Below are 12,432 nucleotides of genomic sequence, written 5' to 3'. Positions count from 1 at the left end.
TAGACAAGTCATAACATAATTTTAAATAATTTGACAGCAACGTTAAATGCTTGCCATACTTTAGTCTTATTTTGTGAGCTGAGGGGCACTAACAGCATATATACGTTTTTGAGCAAAATATTTTATTTACCAACCTATTGGCAAATATGGGCACAAAAATTACCTGTTCTTAATAAGACACATATTCATCAATAATTGTTTTGTTATTGTTTTGAAAAAAATAAAAAATAAGTAAGATGGCATAAGGGACATATACTATCCAAGAAAAGCTCCTTATTGTTTAACATTTACATTATTAACATGTGATACGTATTTATACTGTATGTCCCTAACAGGGTGGAATATTTTTGTGGCCAGTGTCTGAACAATCTACCCCTAATTATTATTTTTTGAGTCCCTGAGCTTGACCAATATGTATTTCTAATAGTTAAACATGTCCTATTTTGAAGGACCGCACCAGAGGGTTGTTCCATGAAACAAGATTAGAAAATAAGCCAGGCTTATTTTGGTTAGTCAGACTTATTGTCTGTGAATTCTGTTTCATAAAGCAAACTTAAAATGGTTCAAACTCAGTTACCCTGGAAACTTATGCTGGGAAACTAGCCTGGTCCGGGGCAGGCTAACTGTCAGGCTAAGCCTGAGTTGATGCTTAACCAGAATACCGTTTTAACACTGACCCACTAGGAATGTGATATTACATCGGACTCTCTGGCATGCTGCCATTTTATTTCATGTAGGCCTAACCACTATCAGTCCAACAATGAAAACAAATGCACTTTAAAAATAAATGTAATTCGAACATACAAAAAGTGAAACAAATGTAAAGGAGTAATTGTAGGCCTATTTGTTTAGTTGGTGTGATTTTTGTAATGAATCAATTAGCCTAAATGTCTATAAATAGGGAGCTCCGCCCGTGTAGGAGGACGCATAGTCATGGCGTGTCCTTTCATTGATGAGGTGGTGGATGAGGGAGCGATAATCATACGCAGGGCATTTCAAAGAGAGCGTACTTTCAGGGACAGGGCAGACCCGTTGGCTTGTTCTGACTACTACCTGCATGAGCGGTATAGATTCTCGAGGGAAGGGATAGCATATATTTGCAGATTACTGAGCCCACACATCGCAAATAGCACACGGCGCAATAAAGCGCTCACAGTCCAGCAGACTGTGTGCATTGCACTTCGCTTTTTTGCCAGCGGAACATTCTTGTACACAGTTGGAGATGCAGAGAACATCAGCAAAGCATCGGTTTGCCGCTCTGTACGAATTGTGTACCGGTCTTTAAAAAAATTACTCAATGTGTTCATCACCTTCCCTGGCCACAGAGCGATTCACAGTATTAAACAAGCCTTTTATGGAATCGCTGGTAAGTTAAAATAAGAACTATATAGAAAATGGAAATGTTTATTGTCTGTTAATGTAAGACATGGCAATTGACAGACAAACACTTAACTTTTGTAGCTTTCCCAAATGTTATCGGAGCTCTGGACTGCACCCACGTGCGCATAAAGCGCCCGTCTGGTCCGCATGAAGCAGACTTCGTTAATAGGAAATCATTACACAGCATCAATGTACAGGTACAGTCCCACTGAGCTTATATTGTAGGCTAGAAGCGATTGTTCTTTACAATAAGCTGTGCACCTGTGTTCTATTCATTGCAAATGCATTTACAATTCTATATATATATATATATATATATATATATATATATGTGTGTGTGTGTGTGTGTGTGTGTGTGAGTCCAGTGTAGTGACCTACATTTTTAATTATTTAGATGATTTGTGATGCAGACTGCATCATCACAAATGTAGAGGCAAAATGGCCTGGCTCAGTGCATGATTCCAGAATCTTTCGGGCCTCTTCTCTTTCCCACCAACTGGCACAAGGTATGTTAGGGTGTACTCACACTAGGCACGGTTGCCATGAACCGGGCCCGAGTACGATTGTCCCCCCTCCCCACTCCCCCTCTGGCCTGCACTCACATAGGGTTTCAGCATTCGTGCCGGAGCACGCTTACGTCATTATGGTGCGACGGTTTCGGGATAAACAGGAAGAGCGGCGCTCTCTGAACACAATGGAGTCCATCGCTCGGTTTTCTTTGTGGATATTTTTGTGTCGTTTGGTCCACGGTGGTCCACAGCCCTCTCACAGCCTGTTGTTAAACAGATGTGTCGCCTTAGTGGCGCGAAAATTTTCACGTAATCGTGCTGCTCGTATGAGGAGGTTTGCAAGGTACCAGCTGAGCTTTTGGAGCGTCGCAAAACCGTGACGCCACCCATCCTGTTCCGTGCTCCAGCATGGTTAGCGCTCACACTGCATGCGAACCGCGCCAGAGTCCAACTGAACCGTGCTCTGGCCCACCTCTTCCAAGCGGGCCAGGGCCGGCCAATCGAGCGGCGCCCGGGCACGGTACGGAGCACTCATACTAGTCAAACGAACCGCGCTTTGGTGGTCAAACGCACTCGGGCACGGTTCAAACTGGCTAGTGCGAGTACACCCTTAGTCACTTAACATATAGCAAAAACTACAGCTTTAAAAAAAAACTTCAATTTTTTTTTTTTTTATTCAGGTCAATTCTCAGGGGTTTTGCTGGGAGACAAGGGATATGCATGCCTGCCTGATCTCTTGACTCCCTATCAGGAGACGCAGACTGAGGCACAGCACAACTACAATATTGCCCATGCACGCACAAGAGCTCGTATAGAGATGGCATTTGGGCTCATCAAGTCAAGGTTCCAGTGCCTGAATTACCTCAGAGTGATTCCACAAAGGGCATGTGACATTGTAGTTGCATAGGTTGTGCTACATAACATTGCCTACCTGAGGAGAGAGAGGCAACCAAGGATGGTTGTAGAGCAAGACTGGGACATTGAAGGCATTTTTGATGACAATGAAATAGGCAGGGTTATAAGAGACAGTTATGCCAATAATTATTTTAGTTAATACGGTCCAAACCATGTTAAAGGTTTTCACTTTCCCCTTAATTTACCAGACACACAAGTCATTTTTTTTTTTTTTTTTTTTAGGTTGAAGCTGCCTGTTGTGGGTGAAAACATACAATTAAATGTGGTCAAAAAACAAAAAGGTCATGTGTCATTGTTTTAAATATGGCAGTTCTACTTGCATTTTTCTCAAGCTGTTGGATTTCCAGCTCCAACTTTCTCATCTTGAGTTTTTTATATTGGATGTCAGTATCTATGGCCTCCATTTGTTTCAGGAGATACCTTTTGTAGACTCCCTTTATGTTCTGGGTCTTGTAGGAACAGAAATGGATTTTATTTTTTTCAATTTGATCTGTTGCTCTTGGCACTTTTTTGTAATTTCTTAATACTCACTTGGTCACATGTCGTCCCAGACTGAGAGGGCTCTAGAAGGGTGTCAGAATCCTGTTGCCAATAATGGAAATACACACAATTCAGCACCTCACAGGTAGGCTATTAAAAATATAATTTGCAAATTTGTGCCTACCTCAGGCCTCCTTGAACATACTGACACAGTTTCCTCATCCTCCTCAACTGTAGATGGGCCTTCAACCTAAAACCATTAATTAAACTTGGTTTAATAAATAACCACTTGACAAATCAGTGCTTTAAACTCATACTGTCATACTCACAGGGTTCAGCATGATGTCTGGTGGATCCAGAAAGCACACAGAATTTGGGATCACTATAAAACAAATATTTAGTTAGGAATGGAAGAATAAAAATAAATAAAATAAACAAAATACCTTTTAAGTAGTGATCTCTTATACTAGATGGAATGGATCCAGATGCCGTTCCCCCCTCTATTCCCTCAATGACAGGCCTCCCTTTATTCAGGTCTAATGCCAGCTCCTCTGCAGGAGTAAAGTTGGCTGTTGGTGGCCCTCCCCCAGTGCCAGCAACCTCACTCTTCTTTTTGGCAGCTGCAATTATTAAACATCATGAGACTGGACAGTTGTACATCAGGCTGGCTATGCTTAAGTACTTTTAGATTATAGTATAGATTTATACTTTATAATTAATACTTACCATTCTGAACAATATTTTTATATTTTATTTTCACCTGCTGCCATGTTCTTTTTTCTTCACTTAATTTGCTGCTGTAAAAGTTACACACACACACACACACACACACACAGTGACAAACATTTAATTTAACTTTAATAAAATAATAATAAAATAATAATAAGAGTAAAAAACTATAGTAATGTAGGTCTACATTAATTGCTACTTACGCATTGAGACGATCAGCAATTTCCTGCCAGCCTTTTTCTCACGTTTTATTAATTGCTGCCGTATTTCCTTTTCTTGTAATCATGCGTTTAAATTTTTCGTAAGATTCGAGAAGTAATTACTGCTCAGTTGCCGTGAACATCGCTGCTCTCTCTTTCCCTTTAGTTGCCATGTTAAATTGATGAATCTCCACCATCAGGGCTTCTTAAGAATAGCGTGCACGCGCAATTATCTAGACTAGATAAACCTGGTTCAAATTAGTGAGATTGCGTGAACTTGAATTACCTTTTATGAAACCGCCTTAAGCCCCAACTGATTTGTTAGGTTAATTCAAGTCGGGTTTTGGAGCTTAATCCCCGCTTTTCTAAGCTTCTTTTATGAAACAACCCCCAGGAATGATGTTTCAGAGTGGCCGTGTTCAGCGTCAGAGGAGGGGGCGTCAGTGAGCAAACACACCGCAGGGTCATGAGGTAGTGCTGTTCCTTTAACATCTCACCACAGCACATAGCCCCACCCCAGAGCTCCTGTGCTGAAGTCTGACACAGACCTCTCCACAGTTACAAGCCTTCTCATTCCCACAGTCTGCAGGACTTTGACTGCTGATTCTCTGTGCACATCCACACACAGAGAAGATCACTTCAGGTAAGAAGCTCTTCACACTGTCAGATTTTGTCCCCTACACACTTTCGGCTTCACTTGCGTAATGGCTCTGTAAGCTTGTGTGCAGCTCATAAGGCTGAAACTGTTTGTGAATTTTTTGTTTTCTTGGAATTCTTTCTTCCTCATCAGACCTTCTCGGTTTTATTCAGCTGGCTACATTCTTGGCATTCATCGGGAAGCAAAAATTTAAATTCTTCCCTTCCACAGTTCCAAACTACTACTAACTTTTCTGATCTAGAATCATGAAAGTGACTTGCCTGGTCTTGTTTTCTAGTAGAATAACTGGACTCAATCAGACCAAAACGCATTTAGTCTGAAAAGGAGTCTTTGGAACATTTTGACCAAGATTTTCAGTCCAGTCTTATTCTACACTGTTAAAAATAAAGGTTCATTGAAAGGGGATTTTCAACGTGATGATATAGAACAGGGGTTTCAAACTCTTTAGATTCAACCCTAATTAAAAACACCTGATCCAGCTAATCAAGTCATTTAGGCTTATCTGAAAACAACACCGTATGTGTGTTGCGGGGCAGGGTTGGAACTAAACTCTGCAAGGCTTCAGCCCTCCAGGAACGGAGTCTGACACCAGTGTCATTGAAGAACTATATTGGAACTTTAACCCTTTTTTACATTTTTAAAAAAACATTTTGGTAGCACATTTTAATCATAAGGACCATTCATTTTTTTTATTTCTTTATTGGCATCGTTACAATTGATGCCAATAAAGAACCTTTATTTTTTTATGTGCGTACAGTAGTATGGTTACTGTTTGTGTGTAGCATGGTGGATTTGTAGGCATGAATAAAGCTCAAGAATTCATCACAGGAAGTGTGAAGTTGATTTTAGTAGATGTTTGCGACAGAATAAGGGAAATGGCCAAGACCGAGCAGGCTTGTGTACTATATACAGAACGTTATCAGCATGTGTGGCTGTGTGCCGAGTCGTGCCATTTCCTCACATCCTTGAAAACCCAACATGTTTGGAGTCAGGGGCCGGAGTTAGTGTTTAGACTGGAGACAGCACAACTATGCAGGAATGTCTCGATTACAACCAACCATCCCTTTTATGGACAAAATCAATTAGACATTTCCCAGCAATTACAGCATATTAGAGCGCATGATTCACTGTCAGATGTACACCCTTCTCAAAAAGTACACTATACTTATACTTATTAAGTATACTTAATTTCAAGTATATATTCAAGTATACTTTATAAAGCAAGTATACAAATATGAGTGCACTAGTATACTTGTAAGTGATCTATTTCAATACTCCTTGGGACTAAATTGGCCCACTTTCTAGTATATAATTTAAGTATACTTTAAGTATAAATGAGTAAACTTTGAGTACACAACTTGTTTGACAACTTGTTAAATCTGTTTTTAGTTTGTACTGCAACTATACTAAAAGTGAACTTTTTAGTCCATGGCTTGTATGCAGACTATACAAGCCATGGACTAAAAAAGGAAATTTTGAGTTTATATTTAAATAATCTTTTTTCATTTCCGAGATTATATCTAGTAATTCCAGTAAGAAAACTCAACTCGTCATTTACTCCTTTTTCCTCGGCTCAGAAGAAATTTATAATCCCACGCTTCTGGCATTTTTTTTTTCCAGAATTGACAAACTCGCAATTGTTGAGTTGAATTAAGTTATAAAGTTTGAACTAGGAGATAAACTTTAACAATATGTCCCCTATGTTAATATAATATAGACCCATTGTTTAAATCTAATTTAGTGCTTTAAAGTAAGGTAATCATAGCAGGTTTCATTCATAGTTTGTCCGTTTAAACATCTGTGTGGGTAAACTTAAATGTGGGTAAGTTTTATAAATAAACATTTTGAACAAAAACCAAAAAAAAAAAAAGTATACTTTAATGTCATTTTAAGTATATTTCTGAGGAGTACATAAAGGACATTTCTGAGAAGTGCATAAAAGTAGACTGAAAGTATACTTTCCAATTTTTAGTTTAAAAGAGGTATACTAATAGCACACTTAAATAAACTTCTTTTTCGTAAGGGTAGGCATAAATCAAAATTTACAACCCTGAAACCGCTGGGTCAAAAAACTAAAAACAGAGCAACATTGTTTTGTTTTGTGTTGCAGTCTAAATGCAGGTTATGTTCAAGACTTCTATCATTCATTTATTTAAGGTAAGATAAGATTAATTCCCACTGACTGGAGATGTCAGTCTAGTGTTGCGGGAGGCACATTTAGAAAAGGGAACTCATAAACTTGCCAAGCAATGAAGTTCAAGTTGTACTCTGGAATCACAACAAATATGTGCTTTCGAAAGTCCAAATGTGTTTATACATCAGACCCGCTTCGTTTCAGATTTCAGACATGCATTCTTGAATAATCTCAATGCCTTTTTTGGCATTGCATTTCTCTTGTGGTACTGTACGTCATCACTTTTAGTTGAAGTTCTCTTGTTTTTCTTTGCTAACTAAAATATAATTATATATAGGCATATAGTACAGAACTTCAGGTCTTTCTATTGACTACACTTACACGGTTTAAACTGTTACACTTTACTATACAAGTTTTCTGGATTTGAATGTTTCTCATTTTTATTGTGGGAATCAATAAGATGTCTCCAAAATGAATGATGAGGGATTGGAAGGTGATTTTCAGGTCACGTGTGTGTGTGTGTGTTACAGGATGCCTCTTGGGGGTGGTAACAAATGTGGCTGCTGCCAGAAAACAGTGTATTTTGCAGAGGAAGTGCAGTGTGACGGCCGGAGCTTCCACAGATCCTGCTTCCTGTGCAGTAAGTCCTGTTCATTTTCCTGTGCTGTCTAGTGCCATGAGTCCGTAGTTCAGCTGGTTTAACAAAGTGAAAGAGCAGAGAGAAGAGCAGACTCTTTCTGATGAATAAAGATTAGTATTTCATTTATCAGTTAATAATGATTCATCAGTTGTACAACTACAGCCAAAACACTCAGAGCTGAAGTGAAAAAATGTGTCCCAGAATGCTTTTAAAGCTGTATTGAAAGAGCAAGCTGTCTGATGTTGGTTGGTTCATAGTTTACAAATGTATTAAGAATGCTTTTGAGTGTGTGAAATTAGGCTCCTAAAACTGCATCTTGATACCACAGACCCTCCTGTCGGATACATTTACAAGTTTGAATAAAGCAGTAGCATCTAGATCATTTATTACCTTCCAATTCATTATAGCTTTTTTCTAACATTTATAAAGAATGACATCTGCTATCATTTAAGAAAACTACTTTTAATTATGGATGATGTTAATATATGAATAGTATATGAATTGGGTCACAGTCATAGTTCAGGTGGAAACATCAGTTTTTGTCTAGATTGTTCTCTGGCGCTCTCTTCTGGTTATTTCTATTAATCACTTATGAAATATAATATCACCTTGATTTGGGACCTCAAAAGCTCTGCATTCCAGACAGACTGTCTGCAAAAAACAAAACAAAAATCAAAGCACCTTTAATGAAAAATGAAACGCAGAACCCTGCCAAGATGTTACTCTAGACAGACTAGACTTTATGATCACAAAATGCAAAACACTAGCACAGAAGATTTCATTGATATAGCAATAGTACTTCTAATATTAGACAATGAAAAATATACTTTCTCATCTAAATAATGTATATTTTTTAAACCATTATATATTGATATCCTTCACTCAGCACACTATCTATATTGCTTTGGTAAGCAGGTTCCTGTCATTATTATGTTTTTGAAATCTTGAAGCTGAGGGTCACTGCAGAACACTTGTATCTATGTAGCTTGTCATATTCACTCATCCTTCTCATTTCAGTGGTGTGCAGGAAAAATCTAGACAGCACTACTGTAGCCGTCCATGAGAATGAGATCTACTGCAAAGCCTGTTACGGCAAAAAATATGGGCCCAAAGGCTACGGCTACGGCGCTGGTGCAGGAACTCTGAGCATGGACAAAGGAGAGTCACTGGGAATTAAACATGTGGAGTAAGAATACACTTACTTTGAATTTTGATTCTTAAATATTGCTTCAGATCTCATTATTTTAGCATCTAGACTCACAACATTAGACTTCGACTGTCAGCATAATGTATACTTCATAACCTATTCTGGCCAAAACCCATGCATTCAAATGGAAAGGAACCATTTGATCAAGATAACGTATAAAGCAACCAACTACAGTTGGCTATGCTATTTTACACATTCATAGCAGAGCATGTATTCTACTCTTAATAATCAAAATGAAGTTTAACCATGGCTGCCAAGCAAAACTTTCAGTGCAGAATGACTTAAATTTATTCCTCTATTCCTCACATAAAGTAAATAAGAAATAAATCATATGAGTGCTGAAGTTTTGGAATATATTTCAGATGTAAGGACCACTTTATTATGCCTTTTAGAGATTTATTAAATTTTTTTTTTATTGTTGTTGCCCTTTTTGGACTGACAGCTCTTGGCCCCCATCCATTTTCATTCTATGGAAAAGAGCAGCATGAACATTAATCAAACTACTTATTTTGTGTTTCACAGCAGAAAGAATTTCAAATGGATTTGGAGCAAATTTTAAAGATTTAAGGATACATTTGGAGGAAAACATTCCTTTAAAGATTTGCTGCTGTAAATCTAGCAAACTGTGGCCAATCTGGTGACTATTCAGCATCTGAATCTGGTTTTGTGTGTCTTCTGATTGCAGGCCTCAAGAACACCGCCCAACCAATAACCCCAACACATCCAAGATGGCTCAGAAGTTTGGTGGCTCTGATGTTTGTCCACGGTGTGGCAAGGCCGTCTACGCAGCTGAAAAAGTCATAGGGGGAGGAAATGTAAGCCAAAAGCAGAAGTGACAAGAGGAAATGCTGTGATGCACCAAAATGAACTAAGCCATCAGTTATGGTCTTGTAAGCTCATGACATGGTCTTCATTAAGCAACTGTGCTCTTCTTCTGTGCAGGCATGGCACAGGGCTTGTTTCCGATGTGCAAAGTGTGGCAAGGGGCTGGAATCTACAACTTTAGCTGACAAGGATGGAGAAATCTACTGCAAAGGCAGAGTATCCAATGTTATCTTCTCTTTTCTGATTCATGCCAAGCAACCAACTAGAAAGTGTTAGAAATGGTAAAGCAGCTAAGGCTGGGTCAATAATACTGATTTGAGTCAAGCTTAATTTACATGAACCAATATCGTATCCAAAATCCCAAGATTGATCTTTAAGTCTCTGCTTTAAAATGCTGTCCATTTTATCTTTCATGGTTAAAAATTGTAACGGATTTAATGTAAACTGTAACTGTTCCTGTGGTTCTGTACTGGGAATTTGTCACCTTCTATTGGTGGCATGTTAAAACCACTAAATCCTAATGGAATGTGGTCCAAAACACTCTACTGGAGAGAGTTACCAGGTCTGAGTAACAAAACCAGCCCAAAGGCCAATCAAAAAATCCCAACTACCAATTCTAAATATCAAAACGCAATTTATGCATTATGGCAAATTTTTAAACTGCGAGCAACAAATTACAAGCAGTCCAATTACACAGGAAAACTATGAACCTGGCAACCCTGCTACTGGAAACCATTAGTTAATGGTTTTAATTGTTAACAGTTGAGGGTTCGTAATGTTTCCACAACAAATACCATTACAAACGGTTTAAACTGTGACTATATGTATATATATATATATGAGTATTTTGCTAGATATATGCACTATATTACATACTCAATATATTTTTAATTTGAAAAGCCATCATTTAAATGTTTATATTTCAACAATGAATTGGAGTCCTCTAGAAAAAGTGGCATGTACTTTACCTGATATATATCCGAAACTAATAGAATCAACTCAAACCAAGAGCTTACAGTATGTGAAATCTGTGAAATCTTTATCAAAACGGCAATGCCCTAGAAACCACCTAAAATCATTGTGGCGAGATCTGCAACACCACCACTCAAATTTTCTGCATAATTTGTTAAAAAAATGTTTTCCATTGTCATGGTGCCGTATTAACTTCATTTTGTGCTCTACACAGGTTGCTATGCCAAAAACTTTGGACCAAAGGGCTTTGGCTATGGTCAAGGCGCTGGAGCGCTATCACACACTCAATAGATCAGCATGACACAACTTACCCAACATTCCACCATTCATAAGCATCTGTAGAAGCAACTAAACACTTCCTGCTCACGTACATGTGCATGTCAGTGTCTTCAAAAAGGAAAGTCAAGTCAATAAGGAAACCAGAGTCCGGATGCCACGGTCTAAGTCTTACATGCGACACATTCCATGAGACGTCATGTCATTGTCTTAAACCCAAAAACATCTCTTCTTAACTCTTGAACCCTGCCAAATGCTTGGAAGAACGTCAAGTATGTAAACAAACATGGGATTAATACTTAATCTGCTCACCTAAAATGATCACTTGAGTTTGCACAGGTTTAGTGGAACCTGAGCTGTGCTGTTACGTCAGTATTCCTCTTCTTAGATGTACCGTCTGTTCTTAAATTGATCTGCATACCAGTTTACTTGCTTAGCACATGCTTGTGTGCGCTTTAATGACTGTAAAGAATGTTTTCTTCAGCATGACTGAGTCACAAGTACTCCCTGGCTTAAGATGCACTACATTTATTTCACTATCAATGGAAAAATATCCCACATACGCATTCTGCACGTACTGTACTTCAAGAAGATGTTATAGAAGTAAATGTACAAATATGCACAATTTTGGTGTCTTTTTTTTTTGTCCATTAAACTGAAAAGTTGGTGAATGTAAATGTTTGAGAGAGTTTATGCATGTAAAATAAATGTACCTTGCAATTAAATAGAGCTTGTTTCAGTATATATTTCTAGCATTATTTTTGTTGTCACACCTACAGGCCACATCCCGTTCTTTAGCTTTTACTAGAAAAGGATGATGTACTCTAACCATAAAAAGTTTGTGGTCTCCTCTGCTCACCAAGGCTGCATTTAGGTGATGCGCAGCTGAATTTTCAACATCATTACTCCAGTCTTCAGTGTCCCATGATCCTTTAGAAATCATTCTAATATTTTAAGAAACATTTCTTATCAGTTTTTAAACTGCTTGTATTTTGTGAAAATTGTGCTACTTTTTCAGTAGTCTTTTATGAATAGAACCTTAAAATTTCAAAAGAACAGCACTTAGTATAGATATTTATTTTGTAACATTATAAATGTCTCTAGATCAGTTTAATGCATCCTTGCTAAATAGATGTATACATACCATTTATCAAATTTTCTCTGTTAACTTGACCAAACAATCATCACACAATCAACTGGTCAACATAATTATTCATATGAAACTCTCATTGTCTACTTATTCAACATGCATCAACGTTCTCTGCATTAGGTGCATGTGAATAGTCATTTTATTGTGTTCAAACATGGCGGATGAGGCTTGTCGAGGTTCAGCTGCTTCTGGGCTTAGTCGACCTAAAATCAAACCTAGATTAAAACCTACTATCTACGAGACTGTGGATGGTAAAATAATCGTAGAGAATGAATTTCTTGATTTCCTCTCGGTTAAAATAAAAACAATGAGCTACAGGAGGATCAAATAATTCTAGTTGCTTCAAATACTTTGGAT

The 12,432-nt window shown here is 38.0% G+C and overlaps 2 protein-coding genes across 2 annotated transcripts; both read left to right on the top strand.

The window, feature by feature from the left end:
* Positions 1-933: 933 nt before the first annotated feature.
* On the top strand, positions 934-2,654 carry LOC132118646 (putative nuclease HARBI1). The gene is made up of 4 exons (XM_059528619.1): positions 934-1,366; positions 1,462-1,577; positions 1,775-1,886; positions 2,641-2,654. Exons 1-4 carry the CDS (start codon positions 934-936, stop codon positions 2,652-2,654), a joined length of 675 nt encoding a protein of 224 aa, XP_059384602.1.
* Positions 2,655-4,779: 2,125 nt separating this feature from the next.
* On the top strand, positions 4,780-11,550 carry LOC132117934 (cysteine and glycine-rich protein 1-like). The gene is made up of 6 exons (XM_059527316.1): positions 4,780-4,856; positions 7,536-7,645; positions 8,663-8,831; positions 9,538-9,667; positions 9,795-9,888; positions 10,864-11,550. Exons 2-6 carry the CDS (start codon positions 7,537-7,539, stop codon positions 10,938-10,940), a joined length of 579 nt encoding a protein of 192 aa, XP_059383299.1. The 5' UTR covers positions 4,780-4,856; position 7,536; the 3' UTR covers positions 10,941-11,550.
* The last annotated feature ends 882 nt before the right edge of the window (positions 11,551-12,432 follow it).

This window comes from Carassius carassius, chromosome 37 (assembly GCF_963082965.1).
Source record: "Carassius carassius chromosome 37, fCarCar2.1, whole genome shotgun sequence".
NCBI classification, from domain to species: Eukaryota; Metazoa; Chordata; class Actinopteri; order Cypriniformes; family Cyprinidae; genus Carassius; species Carassius carassius.
This window is presented reverse-complemented; position numbering and strand designations above follow the sequence as displayed.

Bases quoted from the DNA above. Each gene is read 5' to 3' on its own strand.
- LOC132118646 (XM_059528619.1), top strand. From the start codon at position 934: ATGGCGTGTCCTTTCATTGATGAGGTGGTGGATGAGGGAGCGATAATC. The intron at 1,367-1,461 runs GTAAGTTAAAAT...TAACTTTTGTAG, and splicing joins AGCCTTTTATGGAATCGCTG to CTTTCCCAAATGTTATCGGA. The intron at 1,578-1,774 runs GTACAGTCCCAC...TTAATTATTTAG, and splicing joins TACACAGCATCAATGTACAG to ATGATTTGTGATGCAGACTG.
- LOC132117934 (XM_059527316.1), top strand. From the start codon at position 7,537: ATGCCTCTTGGGGGTGGTAACAAATGTGGCTGCTGCCAGAAAACAGTG. The intron at 7,646-8,662 runs GTAAGTCCTGTT...TTCTCATTTCAG, and splicing joins CAGATCCTGCTTCCTGTGCA to TGGTGTGCAGGAAAAATCTA. The intron at 9,889-10,863 runs GCAGAGTATCCA...TGCTCTACACAG, and splicing joins TGGAGAAATCTACTGCAAAG to GTTGCTATGCCAAAAACTTT.